Source organism: Lathamus discolor, chromosome 5 (assembly GCF_037157495.1).
Source record: "Lathamus discolor isolate bLatDis1 chromosome 5, bLatDis1.hap1, whole genome shotgun sequence".
Taxonomy (NCBI): domain Eukaryota; kingdom Metazoa; phylum Chordata; class Aves; order Psittaciformes; family Psittacidae; genus Lathamus; species Lathamus discolor.
In genome coordinates, this window is record NC_088888.1 from 43,952,919 (window position 1) to 43,965,837 (window position 12,919).

Genomic DNA, 12,919 nt, shown 5'->3' on the forward strand with positions numbered 1-12,919 from the left:
TTCATGATTTAAAATATGTATTTCAAAAAGCACCTTTGGTGTTCAAACGTTTTAATTTACTGGACTGATAACTACAGTTAGAGCTGTGCTGTGTGAAAACTCTGGGAAACACCAAATTAAATCTCACTGCTTATGTTGTCAGACAAAGTTAGTACCAGCTCTTTACTTTCAAAATTGTGCGTAAATCACTGCCTTTATTCCGCTAAAACCAAAAAACGGGAGTTTCAAGTTGTGGTAAGAAGAAGCAACAATCATCTCATGATAAACCCCAAGAAGCATCACTGGATTCATGGAGTGCCATATACGCTTGTAACCAGATCAGGATGACTCTATCAAACTACACAACAACTGACTCAAGTTTTATTCAAATACACTGTATGTAATAAGGCTAATATTTCAGCTTCATAGAAATCAGTTTCAAATATTTTCTCTGGCTGAAATAGCACCTGCTGTGCTACTTTTCAGTTTTGGCCAAAGAAGCTGGATGGTTGCCCATAGACACCACTCATGCTGCTGCAGCTAACAGCTATCATGCTGAAACGGATTCATCTTTTACAGTGTACAAATAATGGGGATCCACTTTAAGTTTATGCCATTCTGGTCAGACAAGTCTGATGTATTTGGCACTCCAGGACTTGTATAGGCACAGATGAAAAAGGTTTGATTTTAAAAAACATTATTTTCAAAGCCATGTATTACCTTAGCCAGATGGGTGTTGATCCACTTTGTGAAAGTCCTTTTCTGCACTGACTCTTGCTCATCTGAGAAAAGAGAAACAAAGGAAATCAGTTTCATTAGACATTGCTGAACATTTTTGGATGTGCCTGATTGAAGAATAGTATTCCCTATCAACAACAAATGCATTTGGCATTTGCCAGAAATGCCACTACATTTTCTTGAGGGAGCTAATTTTGCCCATTTCTATATACAACAACCATTTCATATTCTTAAAATAAAGCTCTGACACTTGATTATTTAAGGAAAGTCACAGCAAGTCACAGCAAGTCTTAATGAGGCAATGACCTGTAAGACACCATTCCAAATCTGAATGCCTAAATAAATTTGAATTCTAAGTCCGCACTATATTTACCCAAGTTCTGAGCACCCAGAAATTCTCTGTACTTTTTAACTAGAATCCACGTCTCTAACAGTAAAGTTGCTTTTATGTAGAAAGTCAGTTAGGGACTTAGAAAAAAATGCTCTTAGCATGTGCATTTGAAAATATGTAGAATGTTGAATTAAAGATTTCAAATTGCATTATCAAGCATATTTGCCCTCAGGGAGATCCTGCCAGGAAGAAGCCATTAGCCAGTTCAGGCAGCTTCTATACTGCTACTTACTACCCCCTTAGTCCTGTCCTAAAGCACTTGTCTGATTTATAGTGAATTTCACCAATTCCCAGATAGCCCCTCAGGAACTGTTGCCAGCTGCATAGACAAAAATAGCTCCTGAATGAGCCTCTCCAACTTCAGCAGCCAGGGTCACGGCTGCAGACGGAAGAGAATCGCAGCGTTATAACAAATCCATGAAGTCCTGTCCCTTTTTTGTGGGGAATCAGTTTTGATACATAAGATAATTTCACAACAGCGGCGTTCAAGTATTTATGTTGGAGATTATTCTTTCAAAAATGAAAGGAAATACCTATGACACAAACCAAATCATGTTATTACCATCATCAGTTCTGAATGAGCACCTTCATTTCCCTACCGAGAATCTAAATAAATAAAATTACTGTTAAATATTTACTTTTTATAAGAACACATGCATAGCCCAAAACCTACAGAGAGAAAATCTGATTTTAGCTATGGCCTCTGCTACTGACTTGTGCAGCACTGAACTGTGATTTAACCTCTTTCACATTTGTAAAATTAAAAGGGAAGATTCTTTAATTCCCTTTAGAGCTCTGTTATAGATATCTACTAAGTTTGATGCACTACTAATAATAAGGTCCTTGAATTACTCAGGCAGTGTTGCTCCACAATGAGGGCACATAAAGATACAAACTGCCACACACAGTGAAAATGGTTAACTTAAATGGGACAATGATGGCTCCCTGACCATATATGAGCTTCCAAAAAGTGTATGTGCATTATGACTTGGGTATATTTTCTTCATATATAAACAATATCGCAGATATAAGAAATACCAGAGGAAAAAAAATATATATATACTCACCAGCATCTACTGCTAGATTAGCACACGTCATGTCTAAGAAAGTAATTTGGCACTCTTTATTTTTGTTTTCCTTGATTTCATGAGGTGGGCTGTCCTACATCATTTTTGAAACATTGATTACATTCTTAGAATCTACTTGTTGCACTGACAGGCAAATTATGAAAAATACCACTCAAAATACTTCACTGTGCTTCATTCAACACTGAATATTTTTGGCAGGCAGCATCTTGACTTTATACATGTCTACTGTTTCTACATTCTGAAAAACAGACTTCTTAATACATGGGTTCAAACCATAGAATCATAGAATCATAGAAGAGTTAGGACTGGAAAGGACCTTAAGATCATCTAGTTCCAACCCCCCTGCCATGGTCAGGGACACCTCACACTAAACCATGTCACCCAAGGCTCTGCCCAAGCTGGACTTGAATACCGCCAGTGCCTCACTAACCTTACACTAAAGAACTTCTTCCTTATATCCAATTTAAACTTCCCCTGTTTAAGTTTTAACCTGTTACCCCTTGTCCTATCACTGCAGTCCCTAATGAAGACTCTCTCCCCAGCACCCTTATAGGCCCCCTTCAGATACTGGAAGGCTGCTATGAGGTCTCCATGCAGCCTTCTCTTCTCCAGGCTGAACAGCCCCAACTTTCTCAGCCTGTCTTCATACGGGAGGTGCTCCAGTCCCCTGATCATCCTCGTGGCCCTCCTCTGGACTTGTTCCAACAGTTCCATGCCCTTTTTATGTTGAGGACACCAGAACTGCACACAATACTCCAGGTGAGGTCTCACAAGAGTAGAGTAGAGGGGCAGGATCACCTCCTTCAACCTGCTGGTCCCGCTTCTTTTGATGCAGCCCAGGATACGGTTAGCTTTCTGGGCTGCGAGTGCACACTGCCGGCTCACATTCACTTTCTTATCAACCAACACCCCCAAGTACTTCTCCACAGGGCCATGAACAAGATATTTTCCTTGTGATGTAAGTAAACGTCTACTGCGCTCTGACAAGCAACTACATATACAGGTAGCCCAATTAGTTTCAATGGGAGTACTTGCACACTTGAATTTGGCTGTGTGTGAGCAGGTCTGAGGATGGGTATCAAGCATACCGAATCAGTCCAGCTCTAACTTCATTCACACTTGTGTAACTTAAAATTCCCCAGAAACCCCAACACAACAGCATGTCAAAAGAAAAGAACCAAACTTCTTATCAAAGAAATGAGTGAAAATTATTCCCTAATTTGTAGTTTCAATACATCTCAGTGATTTAAGACACAGCCTTCTGACAAAAATTGAAAATCAAACAGCTTCCAGCTTCTAAACATTTACCAGGAGAAGACATACTTAGTTTCAGTCATATCAGTAATCAACAGAAATAGCCTTCAAAATTATCTGTTTCAGTGGAAAAAATATGAGCAATATATTCTTCACGAGCCCAACAGCAATCATTAATAATTTTACCATTGTAACATAGCACACAAGTAATACACTGATTTTACAGATTTACAAATTCTATTATAAAAATGCTTTTTGCAAATTTCCCTAGAAGCAAATGTGTTATTTTCATTGAACTAACGCAAATTCTGTGCAGAGGCACTCTTTTCCATACCCACAAAACACCTGTCATACAGTTTGTTAGGCTCTCCCCACCTGCAAGGACTGTCAGCTCCTTATTTGCACCACTTACCCTGCCAGTACTGAAAGAACCCAGGAAGCAGATTTAATGATGTAACATTTCTGCCACCAGCACCTTTGTAGCGAGCCATAAGTGCTGCTGCTGTGGCTGCTGCGTCTGCTGCTGCTGTGGCTGCTTCTCCTGTCTCGTGTAGTGTGCAGCGTTTCTTTAGAATACAGCCAGAAGTAATTTTTAAAGCACAATCAGGATTTTCTCCTTCACTGGAAATGCAGGCCTCTTACACAAATCTCTCCACTTGCTCTAATCGGAGAATTCACATGAAGCCAAACCTTAAAAGCATTGTTATATATTTTTGCAGAGATGCAACAGCCAGACAAAGCCAGCTGTATTGGAAGTAGCAGTTCTGCTGGTCTCACTGCCATCATCCTTCTCCACTGTTTTCCTGTGGAAAGATTTTATTATGCAAGCACCAGCCAATCCGCTAGCAGAAACTTCTGATGTCAAGAGCTTGAATAATTCATCCAGGGACTGGGACAACCCAACCACGCTGCCAATATCCTAAGGCAGCAAGATGTGTGGCTGCAAAAAGCAATGCAGCCTTCTCACCAGTGCTTTTGTAATAGTATACTGCTCAGTAAGCATAAAAATGGCTGGATGGCATAGCCCTTACCTAGGTTGTCATACATCGAAACGAAAGCAGCTTTTAAAAGCAACCACTTAGGTTCCTCACGGCATACTCTATTTAGACATGGATGTCCTTCAGCTTTGCAACTGAAACAGTGAAGTGGAAGAAATAGCAAGCAAGGAATCTGAACAGACACGTAGGCCACTTACCTTTTAATCACATATTCGAACTGTTGTATAAGAAGGATGAAACATGTAAAGATGCACAGAATTTTTGGGGCACCTACATTGGCCCAAAACATACTTAAATTTTGGATAATATGCACTACTTTCATTAAATCAGAGAACCAGAGCATTTGAACAGACTTTGTTTTGCTCTGGCTAAAAGAAAGCAGTTATGAAACACTACGTGTGAAGAGTCATATGTTGTTCACCCACAGGGGCCAACAGAGTAGTACACACTATTGAAACGAGAAAAAAAAGGCCCATCTTCATTAAACCAATCTTCACTTAAAGCAGCTGTGAAAAAGCTTGCAGAGTAAAAGCAAAAATATAGAAACTCTACTTATGAAAAGGAGCAATATTTTAAGCTACACAGTTTAATAAACACCTCCATAACTGATGGATTACCCCATACAGGAGTACTGCACAGAAGCAATGCAGGCTCATTTCTTTTCCTTTAAGTCTCCAGTTAATGTTTTTTATGAGACAATGGCAGGAGAGTTTTGCTTTAAAAAACAAACAAACAAACAAACAAAACCATTGGTGGTAGCTCTAAAGCTAATACATTGTTTGTAGCCTGCTAAGTTGACTAGTAATACTATACAATTTTAGAAGAGAAAAAGGATGAGGGAGCTAGGGGCAGTGGGAGCAAATCAAGGAAGAAAGAGGGAGAAATTGATTTCAGCAGCCATTGCAATGCAGCCGACAAGACTCAGCAGTACTGATCCAAAGAATGGGAATATATTTTTAAATGCCTCATACATTTAGGACTGTTCAATTTTTTATATTTTGAGAAGAAAGAGAGGATTTGTCAAAGTGTGGCTTTTAGCTATCTGCCTCTATTGAATGTCTTCAGCAGAGACAGTGAGACATTCTCATTAACAGATCTGTTATCTAAATCGCCAAACTTTGAGACTCAGGTGCACACACTAGCCATAGCCTGCTCCACCACTAAGCACCAGTCTGCTCCCCATCACTTTCTGCAGAAAGGAAATCCATGCACAAGGGCTTCAAGGTAACCAGTCATCCTTGGCCAAAGCCCTACTCAGGAAAATGATGTGTATCGGCACTCATGGGTTCGCACCATCATATCTTGCTGAATCTTGAGGTAACCTTAGTATGGAGGTTTAGGGGACAAGGGTTTTATGTCATCTGGAGGAGTGGAAGTAGAGGAAAAAAAACCCCAATCCATACTGGTGGAATAGTTACAGGAAACTGAAGTGTGGAGAAGCAGTCTCACAGCTGCAGGAACACATTGCCGGCTGTGCAGCATGCTGATGGATAGCAGTTGGCACGCTGCTGAGAACTTTCTGCTGTTACTGTCTGTCTGAAATGTATTTACAAAATATGTATTTTGATTGTACACATTTCCTATTTATTCTTTAATTTCTAAGACAGAAGGTGTCTATCCAGCCACTAGTTAGAAAGATATACAGAATAATTCATTGCACAAAGAAGCTTGCATTTTAAAAAATACTTGGGTATAATCAATTACAAACCAAACAAATCAATATCTCTTATTTTGTTCTTGGTCAAATTATTCTCACACAAGCACTGTCACCAGTCTCTCCTGAAGCACTTGCATGGACTGTGCAAGCACTTTAAATTTTGAAACCTGTAAACCCAAAAGTTTAGCCAATGCCAGAGAATGTGTGCAGAAACTTGGGCTGCTGGCTCCATCTCTCAGCAACACTTTGACTATCACAGAATATGTTTATACTGTGGGACTTGGGAGACTTCCAGTCATTAAATCTAAGTTCATGCCCTGTTGTGCCTATATTCTCATATGCACATGTCAAATTTTCCTGCTCCATCCAGGAACGCATTATCTGCCACTTTCCTGTGCTCTTGTTTTCACAGGAAGGAACAGAGCATGAACAGAGCACAGTGCACTGATTTAATCTTGATCCTTATAAGCCAGGACACAGTCCGGATAACCGCACTGCCCATAACCGCTCTTCACTTTGACTAGAAGGTCTTCCTTTCACATTTAGAGAAGCAAATATGATTTCTGCAGTGAATTGGAAGATGTTCCCAAAATGTCATTTTTATGACTTTGTGCATCTTTCCTGTGCCCAGTCCTCACAGCACACTTGCTCACATTTTGTGTTTTCAGTGACTAAAGAACTGTAATTAAATTGTTCTGTTGCCTATTTTGCTTGGATGGGCTGCATTTTGTTCTTTTCCACACATAGGAACAGAATGCATTCAGAACTAATTAATTACTGTATTTGCATTTTTATGTTTATCACACTTCCGCCTGTGCTGCTGCACTACTGTTGTTCACGTCATCTCAACTAAATGTATCTTAATCTCCATGTGGCTGTAAATACATTACTCATTTTCATAGTATCTGCACTTGACTGTATACAGTCAGAAATGAAAAAAAAAAAACCCACTTATTAGAAAACCATTATGAGCTCATTTAATTCATTTTTAAAAGCAGTATTCTGAAGAAGATATTAACTAAAATCAGGATGCTCAACATTTGAGATGATTATGCACAATGGCTTCAGCACCTTTGGAAAGACTGAGGATTTGCTGTTCTACAGGTGTCTGTTTTTTCACCATGTGGAATGGCATGGGAAATAGTGAACTTAGTGTTCACACACAGATGCCATTTTCTGCACAATACACAAGATGAAAACAGCCTGATACAACTGATCAGAGTCAATTTAGCATTTGTTCTTTTAATTACTTATTGTCCTGGGTTCAGCAGTAGCAGTCATTTTTCTCCTTCTTAGTAGCTGGTGCAGTGCTGTGGTTTTGACTTACAGACTGGGAACAGCACTGATAACACCGATGTTTTTAGTTGCTGCTCAGTAATGTTTACTCTGACCAAGGACTTTGTGAGCCTTATGCTCTGCCAGGGAGGAGGGGAAGCCAGGAGGAAGCAGAGACAGGACACCTGACCCAAACTAACCAAAGGGGTATTTCATATCACAACACGTCGTGCCCTGTATATAAACTGAAGGCAGTTACCCATAAGGGCTAGATCACTGCTCCGGTCGGGCTGGGTATCGGTTGGCGGGTTGTATTCTCTTCCCTTGTTATTTCCCTTATCATTATTATTATTGGTGGCAGCAGCAGTGGTTTGTGTTACACCTTAGTTACTGGGCTGTTCTTATCTCATCCCAAGGGAGTTACATCTTTCGATTCTCCTCCCCATCCCTCCAGGAGTGGGGGGAGGAAGGGGGGGGGGGAGAGCGAGTGAGCTGTGTGGCTGACTGGGCTTAAACCACGACACTTACTTTCCTTAATTTTAAACTTAAAAAGATTGCCTGGATGGTGACAAATCAGCTAGAAATCTAGGAAACCCAGTGAAGTTCATTAGTAAGAATAACTATTCAACATTACAGTCAAATTTCAATCCACCCCTGCTAACAGACAGACACACCAGTTTAAGAATGAATTTTCCAGAATGACTTACAGATTTCAAGATACTGATGAAAAGACATTCTCTTGCCTATAAACTCTGTATCTACTACAGTAGCATCTGTAATGACCATAATGAAAAAAATATGACCTACACATATATGTGTGAGTTTTTTCCAGTTCACTGCAGTTCTGCAGTTGGCATCATGTTACCATTTACAGATTTTTCAGTTCTTCATTTGGCATGAAAACCTCATGCATAATACCGTTTGTGTGTCTGCTCCTCTAGAGGTTCTTCCAAAGTCACATTGAACAAAACATGTTTATTAAAAAGAAATTAGATTTTTAAAAGACGTCTTAAAGACAAGCGGTACTCTCATCAAATAATTCAAAGAAGATCTTTAAAAATGTTGAAATCTATACAGACCAGTACCAGTTATTCTATAAACATCTTTGTTTGTTAGGGCCTCAAGTCATCATTCTATAGCCAAGTAAGGTACTTAACATGCAGTTAATACAAAAATATCTATGAAATCAGATTGAAGGTAGCATATGTTTGAAAATTGAAAGCATAAGCTACAGTTCCATCTTTTACTCACTGTATGGGACTTACATGAGCTTCTAAAAAATGAAAAGTTTTGTTTTCTTGAAGCACCATGTCAGGCAGGCAAATTACTGTAAACAGTTAATTTTAGTAGGTTTGCTAATATTACATGACATTAATAGAACTATCCATAACATTAAGCACTACAAACTGGAGAGATTTTGCAAAAATATCTGAATTTGAATGTTTAATATTTCTATTTAATAAGTCATGGAAACTTAAATGCACTGTACCAAATTCATCACGTGGAGTAAATTTCTACTACCAAAGGTAAGATAATTATCCCTTCTGTGCCTACAGTGAGTTCAATAGCCGAAAAGCAGCAGAGAAAATTTGACTTGGACACGGAAGGGCTCAGAATATACTGAAATAAATCAAAACTAATGGAGACATACTAGGCATAAACTATCCAAGATACTAAATCAGGATGAAGGGATGTAGCATCTGGAATTTATATATAAATATATGTAGAAAATCAAACCAAATATAATAATGATTCTTGTCTTACAGAAAAGACATACTAAAATCATATCTCAGTTCTTTTCATGCCTAAGCTAGTGAAATGACAATGGTTTACTAAAGGTTTACAAAAACATAGAATCCCCTATTTATTCTGTGGAGAATCTGGGCATTTTAGTTCTTAAGATCACTTTTACTATACTTACACGTACTGTAGGCATGAAGCTCTATAAAAGCCTACCTAAGGGAAAGAATGCAATTACTATTTTTTTACTGTTTGGAGGCATGAGGATTTTAAATACATTTAGAATTAAATTATAGAATCATAGAATAGTTAGGGTTGGAAAGGACCTCAAGATCATCTAGTTCCAACCCCCCTGCCATGGACAGGGACACCTCTCACTAAACCATCCCACAAAAGGCTTCATCCAACCTGACCTTGAACACCACCAGTGATGGAGCACTCACAACCTCCCTGGGCAACCCATTCCAGTGTCTCACCACCCTAACAGGAAAGAATTTCCTCCTTATATCCAATTTAAACTTCTCCTGTTTAAGTTTTAACCCGTTACCCCTTGTCCTGTCACTACAGCCCCTGACAAAGAGTCCCTCCCCAGCATCCCTATAGGCCCCCTTCAGGTACTGGAAGGCTGCTATTAGGTCTCCATGCAGCCTTCTCTTCTCCAGGTTGAAAAGCCCCAACTTTCTCAGCCTGTCTTCATACGGGAGGTGCTCCAGTCGCCTGATCATCCTTGTGGCCCTCCTCTGGACTTGTTCCAGCAGTTCCATGTCCTTTTTATGTTGAGGACACCAGAACTGCACACAATGCTCCAAGTGAAGTCTCACAAGAGCAGAGTAGAGGGGCGGGATCACCTCCTTCGACCTGTTGGTCACGCTCCTTTTAATGCAGCCCAGGATACGGTTGGCTTTCTGGGCTGCGAGTGCAACTGCCGGCTCATGTTCATTTTCTCATCGACCAGCACCCCCAAGTCCTTCTCTGCAGGGCCACTCTGAATCTCTTCTTTGCCCGGTCATATAATGGTTTGGGTTGGAAGGGACTGTAAAGATTGTCTAGTTCCAACCCCCTTTCTGCTGAAGGACATCGATGCCTAAATAAAGCACATTCACAATGGTTTCATACCTTCATCTGATTTCCTTTGTTTTCCTCAGTGTCTCCAATCACTTACTTAAAGAATTGTACCACTTGTATTTTAAATATGACACTTCTCTACCAAGTAATACTGACAAATTCTGCCACTTTTACATTAAGCAGTACCTAACTCAGGGAGCTGTCCCCCTGTCTACCACTGAAACTACTCACAAAGTTACTTTGCAGGTACGGAAATCAAAACCAGTGCTACTTTGATGAAGGAGGTTCCTTACAAGCTGATATAAGTAGGAACAAAGGTTGGAGTTTCTCAAAGACTTGTCTAAGTCTTTAATACTTTCTGCCATCGTTCCGGTAGGAAAATCTCAACAGTGCTTGCAAAGTTTACCAATTACTTATATTTGGTAAACACCATTACAGTGGAATCAGAATATCTCAAAAATCAAAGAAATTGAGCTGACTGAAGACTGGAAACAGATTACTATTTCTAAGTAGCTCAGAAAGCACGGCTACATACTCAGGGATTAACACGAACTTTTTCTGTGAGGTGGAAACTCACTACATAATAGAAACTGAAGTAGACACACTTGTAATTCTGCTACAGGAATGATGTAAGACACTAGATGTGACAAAAGACAAATAAAATCTTACAATGCTATCAGGTAAGACATAATCAGCTGAACTGGAGAATAAAAATAACTGTACCAGACACAGCAAGCACACACATAGAGTATTACAGAGAGTTATGGTGACCCATGTTCAAAAAATGTGAGCTTCTGGAATAGATACTAAGATCAATAGGCTGAAAAGGCAACATAAGAGAAAAGTAAAACTATGCAGATTGCTTACTCTCTGTCTCAGCAAATATGTTAGGGAAAGAAATGAGCACCAGAAAAGGAAAAAACTCTTTAAATTAAAAACCATGCAAGAGCACCAGAGCAGAAGGTTACGATTGGATATGAATATATTTAGGCTGCAGTTTGAGGAGTGTTTTCACCCTTGAGAACAACAACACTGAAGCAATCTCCCACGCCTTGAACAGCATTTTATTGGTGTGATAGCCTATAAATGCAGATTACACATGACATAGAAGATTTTTTTTCAGTGTAAGCTATCCTGTACACATACATATGAACTCCCAAATGAGGTGAAATTATCTATGCAAAAGTAGCACTGCAAGTATGGGAGAAGTGCACATCATGCCATTCTTCATTGTGTTTCTGAATTTGTCGCCCTGTACTGTGCAGCATGTGGCACAGGTACACCTATGCTTTTCTGATGACAAAATGAGCTTCCTTTAAAGTAGGATTTTAAGCCCTTATCACACAGTGTTCCAGTTTATCCCAAAATCAATTAAATAGAAGAAAAGCAAACCATATCAAAACGGAATTTTAAAAAGCACTGTAATTCTGGAAAAGTTAGCATTGTTACTACTGAATATTAACAAACAGATCTTGCTGGTGAAAATCTTACTTGAAAACCAGAAGCTGAAAAATTTAGGGCCACTGCTGTTTAAGTATGTTCTGCAGATTTTTACATAATTCACTGTAATTACTGCTTGAGTCCATCTGTGGGAATCAGATACCACTGATATTATTTTTTTTCTTAAATATTTAAAAACACACTCTGTAAATGTGAACGACTAAAATTTAGTTCATTTAAACTGATCTACATCAACTGCTGTTAACAGAATTTTCTCATGCAGAGAGAAAAATCATATTTGTATACTTTAGCTTGGAACATAAATTACGAAATCTTATGTATTCGTATAGAATTTTATGTATAAACAATGAAAGACAAATAAGCCACACCCCAAACTGTGAAGTGTTCAGTCCCTAACAGCACTTTTTCAAGTGTAGTAACTTAGGGTATCAATTTTACAACTAAGCACATCTTAGGCAAAAGCAGGATTCCAGCTAACCTCACAGAATCACAGAATGCTTAAGGTTGGAAGAGACCTCTGGAGGTCATCTGGTCCTTCTGCCTTTCCAATATGGGACCACCTACAGCCAGCAGCCCAGGACCATGTCCAGAAGGCTTTTTAATATCTCCAAGGACTGAGACTCCACAACCTCTCTGGACAACTTATCCCAGAGTTCAGTCACCCTCACAGTAAAAAAGTGTTTTCTTATGTTCAGAGGGAACCTCACAGTTTCAGTTTGTGTCCATTGTGTCTGCTCCTGCCACTGGGCACCACTGAGAAGAGCCTGGTTCTGTCCTCTTTTTGCCCTCCCTTCAGGGATTTACATGCATTAAGAAGATTCCCATGAACCTTGTCTTTTCCAGACTGAACAGTCCCAGCTCCCAGCCTCTCCTCATAGAAGAGATGCTCCACTCTGTTCCTCATCCTCGTTCTTGCAGTCTCTGTGCTCTCAGGGTTAAATGAACATCTTTTAAAAAATGCACTGCTCTGCCTACCTTGCCTGATAAAGTCCATTCACCATCAGTGAGTTCTTCTCATGAAAGCTGCATTGGACAAACCATTTTGAACTCAGCCACTGTCACGCTCAAGTTAAACACTCAAATACGCCACTGAATATACCTAATTGCCTAAACATTCAAGGAGCCATCAAAGTGGTAAGAATCATAGCCTGCTCTGTGTTTTCAGCCCGGCAAAGGTAAAAGAGGCTGCCAAAACTTCAACACAAATTGGTGAGCTAGAAATTTCAGTTCTATTAGGATTTGTTTCAGTGAAAATGTGGTGCCTACAGACAAT

The 12,919-nt window shown here is 39.5% G+C and overlaps 1 protein-coding gene across 1 annotated transcript in view; it reads right to left on the reverse strand.

Moving 5' to 3' along the window:
• The window catches only part of SYNE1 (spectrin repeat containing nuclear envelope protein 1), a 295,836-nt gene that overhangs the window by 239,633 nt on the left and 43,284 nt on the right, over positions 1 to 12,919 (reverse strand). Inside the window, exon 3 of the mRNA XM_065680584.1 lies at positions 700 to 761. Coding sequence (XP_065536656.1) covers positions 700 to 761 — 62 coding nt within the window. The remainder of the gene's footprint in view (positions 1 to 699; positions 762 to 12,919) is intronic.